The following is a 6212-nucleotide window of genomic DNA, read 5'->3' on the forward strand; positions in this document are numbered from 1 at the left end:
CCTCTGTACTGGGCCTGGCATCACGGACAGTCCCTCTGGACTGGGCCTGGCATCACAGAGAGCCCTCTGGACTGGGCCTGGCATCACGGACAGTCCCTCTGGACTGGACCTGGCATCACGGACAGTCCCTCTGGACTGGGCCTGGCATCACGGAGAGCCCCCTGGACTGGCATGGCATCATGTCGGTGCCCAGACCTGTAAGCTTCTTGTGAGCAGGGAGAACAGACAGGGGCATTGTTTGGGGGTAAATACCCAGACACCCCTAGGGCATCAGAGCACTGCCTTGCCCTCTGACCTTTCATCTGAGAGATGGCTTTGCAGGGGGGCAGGCGGAGCACTCTGGCCTGGGGGAGGAATGCTTCCCTCTCTCCCTCGCTCCCTCATGCAGCCCCTCCAGTGCCGCGAGCTGAGAGCTCACGCCCAGCACTGCCCCCGGACCAGCGGATCCAGTTCCCAGTTCCCAGGACAGACCCAGGTGACAGAGCCCTGAGTTAGCACTCATGGGGGCTCAGAAACGGCTCTTCTTGTTTTCCCACCCTGTGTCTCGGAGGAAGTTGTCCGAATCACTGCTGTCAGCAGCTCCCTCTCGTCACCTCACACTTGAGTCAGCACTCTCTGTGACCCCTGGCAAAGGGCGGGGCGTCTCCCAGGATCCTGCTGCTTGCCTGGGCTCAAACGAGAGACCCACCTGGGGGGGGGGGGAGACCTAGAGAGAGAGGAGCAGAAGGAGAGTCCTCACTCAGCTCCAGTGAGAGGCAGGAAAACAGACTGAAACAGACCACAGCTCAGGTCTGTCTGTGTCCAGTTTCTGTGTCCAGGCTGTGGTCACTGAGCCTGTCCTCTCTGGACAGTCAGGTCTGTCTGTGTCCAGTTTCTATGGCCAGGCTGTGGTCACTGAGCCTGTCCTCTCTGGACAGTCAGGTCTGTCTGTGTCCAGTTTCTATGGCCAGGCTGCGGTCACTGAGCCTGTCCTCTCTGGACAGTCAGGTCTGTCTGTGTCCAGTTTCTATGGCCAGGCTGTGGTCACTGAGCCTGTACTTCATCAGAATCTGTTTCTCTTTGCTGTCTCTTCATGCCAATAAACTTAGAATTCAGATGCTGTTTATTGTCATGACTGATGCTGTCAGGACAATAACTCAGCAGAATATTTCCTGTCGTTTACAACAGGAAACTTCCTACTGTGAGACCCTCAGCTCTGGTGCCGCGCACCCGTGTTGACACCGTACACACACACGCGGACAGGGGGCACAGTGTCCGACACAAGCCTGAGTGTGCTGGCAGCCCACCTAGGGATTCTAGGGTGGTTCCTGCATCAACAGACGCCGTGCAAAATGACATGGAGATTAAAGGAGAAATGGCAATTTTGGGGTTCATCCCTGACCTGGTTCTCTGCAAAAAAAAGCATGCCTCCTGCTCCTCTCAGGCACTAAACGTTAATACGAATTAAAGTGGAGCTGTGAGGCGCTAAATTGTGATCAAACCCATGACTGGGACCTGTGATCGGTCCAGACAGCAGTCCCCTTGTCTGCAGTCTACAGAGAGGGCGCAGCCCACTGAGGGTTACAGTGAGAGACTCAGTCACCCCAACACACACACATTGTTTTAAAAAACGTTTTTTATTACAAAAAAGCATCAAACCCATTTTGCCCAGGAAAAGGTCAGCCTTTACACAGGCTTGGAAATACATCACAAGCACAAACTGCTGTACAGGACTAGAATAAGGCACTGGGGTTAGAGGTCACTCACAAGCCCTGCCCCCCACCCTCAGAAATGTAATGTGTCTTCACAGTACACGGCCATTGTGTAATTGTAATTTTTATTCTGATTCCCACTTCCCCACTGCAAAGAGGAGTTGGAAAAACTTCACAAAGAAACCATTGACAAATCAGATACACAATCACACACACTTCAGCTGTTCTTGCAAAGCTTTCGTTTCACTTTGACTGACGAGGAAATGAAGAAACTGGCGATTTTACAACGAGAGAGTGGCTTAAATGAGTCCGAGCCACCTCTGCGTCTTCGGTCGCCGTTGCGTTACCGCAGAGCTCCAGGGAGCGACTGACGGCTGGTTTCCGCCGGACTAACCGGTGAGCTGTCCTGCCGGCGCGGAGGGATGACGTCGGCGAGCGTCTAAACACACCGGCGCTCTCTCTCTCTGGACGGGTCGCTGGAAGAGAACGCGGTGCGGGCCGAGCCGGTGGAGCCCCCGGCTGTGAGAGTCCGGCGGCGAGGGGGGCTGAGTCCCCGTTCCCCCGCTCCGGACGTGACCCCTGGGTGAACTTGCCCAATTCTGTGCACGCCCCCCAAGATGTCATTGCCTGAACACATAGAGTCGCGCCAGATGACAATGAGCACTCCCCACCCTCCCTTTGCCTGCCGGTGAGTCTGTCTGTGCCTCTCTCCCTACACCTCGGAGCCCTCCCGGGGGTACAGCAAGCCCCCGGCCCCCCCCAGGCTGGGGTAGAAGTGGCTGTTGAGCTGGCTGAGCACGGAGCTGCTGTAGCCCATCGAGGAGGGCGAGGAGGTAAGGGGGGGAGGTGGGGGCAGGGGGGCGCTCCAGTCTGGGAGAGGGGGCAGGCAGCTGGGGGAGTAGGGGCTGAAGCTCCTGGGGGCCTGGTTGGACCTGGGGGGCCCCTCTGCCCCTGCCAGCCCCAGGGGCAGGGCTCGGCTCACGGGGTCTCCACCCGTGCCTGCTCCGGCGCCGGCCCCTGCCGTCACGGTGGACATTCCCGACAGGAAGCTGCTGAGGCAGGGCGAGGGGCCCGAGGAGGAAGGGGAGGGGCCTCTCTCGGGGGTCGCCCCCGGGTCGGCGATGTCGATGAGGCTGCTGGGCGCCTTGGGGCTGCTCTCCCCCGACTCCGAGCCCAGAGAGCCCCCGGAACTCTCGCTCTGCGCCATGTCGGACTTCCTCTTCCTCTTGCGGCGGAAGTTGCCGTTGTCGAACATCTTCTCGCAGTTGGGGTCCAGAGTCCAGTAGTTGCCCTTGCCTGCAGAGAGAGGAGAGAGCAGGCGGCGGGTGAGCGCTCAGTGACCACAGCCAGGAGAGCGCAGTGTTAGGACAGCTGAGAAAACCTGCAGTCAAGGGAAAAGAGTGCTTCCTCCTCCTCTTCCTACCCCTGTCTCTCAAGAGACCAGTTCAAAAGTGCACTTAGCACAGTGAAAGCAAAGTGCACTTAACACAGTGAGAGAGCAAAGTGCACTTAACACAGAGCAAAGTGCAGTTAGTGCAGTGAGAGTACAGCACAATAAGAGCACAGATCAGTGAGATCACAGCACAGTGAGAGTGGGGGGTGGGGTGCACAGCATAGTACAGTACGTTACATCACAGTGAGAGCACAGCACAGCGAGAGCGCAGCACAGCAAGAGTATAGCACAGCGAGAGTATAGCACAGTGAAAGTACAGCACAGCGAGAGTATAGCATAGCACAGCGAGAGTGCAGCACAGCGAGAGTGCAGCACAGCGAGAGTATAGCACAGCGAGAGTATAGCACAGTGAAAGTACAGCACAGCGAGAGTATAGCATAGCACAGCAAGAGTATAGCACAGCGAGAGCGCAGCACAGCGAGAGTACAGCACGGCGAAAGTACAGCACAGCGAGAGTACAGCACAGTGAGAGTACAGCACAGCACAGCGAGAGTATAGCACAGCACAGCCAGACTGGGGAAGAAGCCAGTAAATGCTCTGACACTGTGCTGAGGTGCCCCGTGGCGAGAGTCTGTGCTCTGGGCTGACCTGGGTCGTCCTCGTCGCGCGGCACCTTCTTGAAGCAGTCGTTGAGGGACAGGTTGTGGCGGATGGAGTTCTGCCAGCCCGCCTTGCTCTTGTTGTAGAAGGGGAAGTTGTCCGCCACGTACTGGTAGATCTGGCTGAGCGTCAGGCGGCGGTCGGGGGCGCCGTGGATCGCCATGGCGATGAGCGCGGAGTAGGAGTAGGGGGGCCTCACCAGCTTCATCAGGTCCTCCTGAGAGGGCAGGGAGAACCAGCCCAGGTCTCCCGGCGGGCCGCCCCCGGCCAGGTACGAGCGCTGCATGCCGTAGTGCTGTGGCATGAAGGGGCCTGGCGGTGCTGAGCCCGACAGGTAGGGGGTGCTGTTCAGGCCCGAGCTGTTGAACCACAGGTAAGGGTTCGGGGAGCCCGTGGCGTAGTCCCCCAGGTCATAGGAGGATGGGGGTCCGCGCGGCGGGCTGGGCAGGCTGGGGGGGTGGTAGTACCCCTCCCCATACAGGCTGATCTCGGGGGGCTCCTGGCCCAGGCTGGGGAACTGGGGGCTGCAGCGTGGGGGCGACTGGCCTGGGGGGTTGAATGAAGTCATTGTCCTGAAAGTCCCTCCCCCTTCTGGGTCTCTTCTCTCCGTTTCTCTGTCTTCAGGTACCGGTGTACCTCTGTTAATCTCTCCCAGCAGGTGAGATGTGCAGACTGTCTCTGTTTCTCTGTCTCCCTCTGTCCCTCTGTCCCAGCGGAGGGGCTGCAGTCTCTCTGTCCCTCTGTCCCAGCCGAGGGGCTGCAGTCTCTCTGTCCCTCTGTCCCAGCCGAGGGGCTGCAGTCTCCCTGTCTCTGTGTCCCAGCGAAGGGGCTGCAGTCTCTCTGTCTCTGTGTCCCAGCGAAGGGGCTGCAGTCTCTCTGTCTCTCTGTCCCTCTGTCCCAGCGGAGGGGCTGCAGTCTCTCTGTCCCTCTGTCCCAGCCGAGGGGCTGCAGTCTCCCTGTCTCTGTGTCCCAGCGAAGGGGCTGCAGTCTCTCTGTCTCTCTGTCCCTCTGTCCCAGCGGAGGGGCTGCAGTCTCTCTGTCCCTCTGTCCCAGCAGAGGGCTGCAGTCTCTCTGTTTCCCAGTAGGGCTCTGCAGTGTCCTTCTGTCCCAGGAGAGATCTGCAGAGTCTCTGTGTCCCAGGAGAGATCTGTTGAGTCTCTGTGTCCCAGGAGAGATCTGTAGAGTCTCTGTGTCCCAGTAGGGATCTGTAGTCTCTTGTTTCCCAGGAGAGATGTGTAGAGTCTCTGTGTCCCAGCGGAGGGGCTGCAGTTTCTGTTTCTCTCTGCCTCTGTGTCCGGCACAGGTGCAGCAGGTGTATCACTCGCTCTGTCTCCTGCCTACCTGGGCCCTTTATACCCGCCTGCCCCCACCCCCGCCCCGCCCCCGGCTGCTGTCACAGACTGTTGTTTTAGAAGCCAGTTCCTGCTCTGCGCCGCGAGCTCTGGAGCCCTGGGGGGATCTTCCACTGGGACACTCTCTCTCTCTCTCTCCCTGTGCTCATGTGGCCGTGGAGAGCACTCCCGGTCGCGCTCGCAGGGCGCCCCGCGGGCTGATGGGCAGTGGTTGCTATTGGAGACGGGGATGGGTGTGGTCGGGGGGGGGGTGTGGATCGCCATGGCGATGAGCGAGCGAGGAGCAGGAGTATAGTGGGGGGGTCCCCTGAAACTCCCCCTCGTACCCAGAAATCCATCAGAGCCTCCTCAGGTTGCAGGTCCACAAGGTCGACAGGCGCACAGGGGGCTGGGCCGGGCCAGGCTGGGCCTGTTCGATCTGCCCCTGGCCTGCGCGGCTCGTGCTGGAGGTTCGTGTTTGAAGCGGGTGGGGAGGCTGTGTTTGTTTACCTGGGCCTGGAGGCAGGCTCTGAGCCGCGCGGCGCCTGGGGCCGGTTCTCTCCTCGCCGAGCTGCTCCTCCCTTACCGCCTCCTGACCGCGTTTTCACCCTGGAGTCGCTCCGCCTGGCCCGGACCGCCATTACTGATATAGGGATTGTTTCCACCTTCAACCACATGTCTGGGCAGCTCGTTCCACACTCCCACCCCCGCTTTGTGTAAAGAAGGGCCTCCTGTCCTGGCTGGAGGGTCTCATCCAGCTGCTTCTTGTAAGACACAAGTGTATTGGCTTCAGCCACATGTCTGGGCAGCTCGCTCCACGCTCCCACCGCCCTGTGTGTACAGATGTGTCCAGAGCTCTTGCCCTTAGTCTGCGTTGCACTTGTTCCTGTGACAGCCCACAGAGAGCCCCCTGACAGCGAGCCAGCCAGGAAGGTCTCTCTGCGTCGGGACCTCAGGAAACTCGGCTCTGGTCCGGTCAGCAGACCCAGGTTGGCAGAGGAGACCCCAGTGGGGGGATTAGCCGCAGAGGAATTCAGGAAGAGCTCCGTGGATTCGTGGTTGAGAGGGTTAGTGCAGGTGTGTGCAGGGGACGTGCGCTCAGGCAGCAGACGGGCATGCCGAGCTGGGAGAGGTGTG

The 6212-nt window shown here is 59.7% G+C and overlaps 1 protein-coding gene across 1 annotated transcript; it reads right to left on the minus strand.

Moving 5' to 3' along the window:
* Nucleotides 1-1597: 1597 nt before the first annotated feature.
* foxi3a (forkhead box I3a) lies at nt 1598-5075 on the minus strand. Its single transcript, XM_088932025.1, has 2 exons — nt 3733-5075; nt 1598-2987 (listed from the first exon to the last, which is right to left on the minus strand). The coding sequence occupies exons 1-2, from the start codon at nt 4310-4312 to the stop codon at nt 2404-2406; spliced, it is 1164 nt and encodes a 387-aa protein (XP_088788151.1). The 5' UTR covers nt 4313-5075; the 3' UTR covers nt 1598-2403.
* Nucleotides 5076-6212: the final 1137 nt, after the last annotated feature.

Source organism: Atractosteus spatula, chromosome 14, assembly GCF_055471065.1.
Source record: "Atractosteus spatula isolate fAtrSpa1 chromosome 14, fAtrSpa1.hap1, whole genome shotgun sequence".
Lineage (NCBI taxonomy): Eukaryota > Metazoa > Chordata > Actinopteri > Semionotiformes > Lepisosteidae > Atractosteus > Atractosteus spatula.

Bases quoted from the DNA above. Each gene is read 5' to 3' on its own strand.
- foxi3a (XM_088932025.1), bottom strand. From the start codon at position 4,312: ATGACTTCATTCAACCCCCCAGGCCAGTCGCCCCCACGCTGCAGCCCC. The intron at 2,988-3,732 runs GTCAGCCCAGAG...CTCTCTCTGCAG, and splicing joins GCGCGACGAGGACGACCCAG to GCAAGGGCAACTACTGGACT.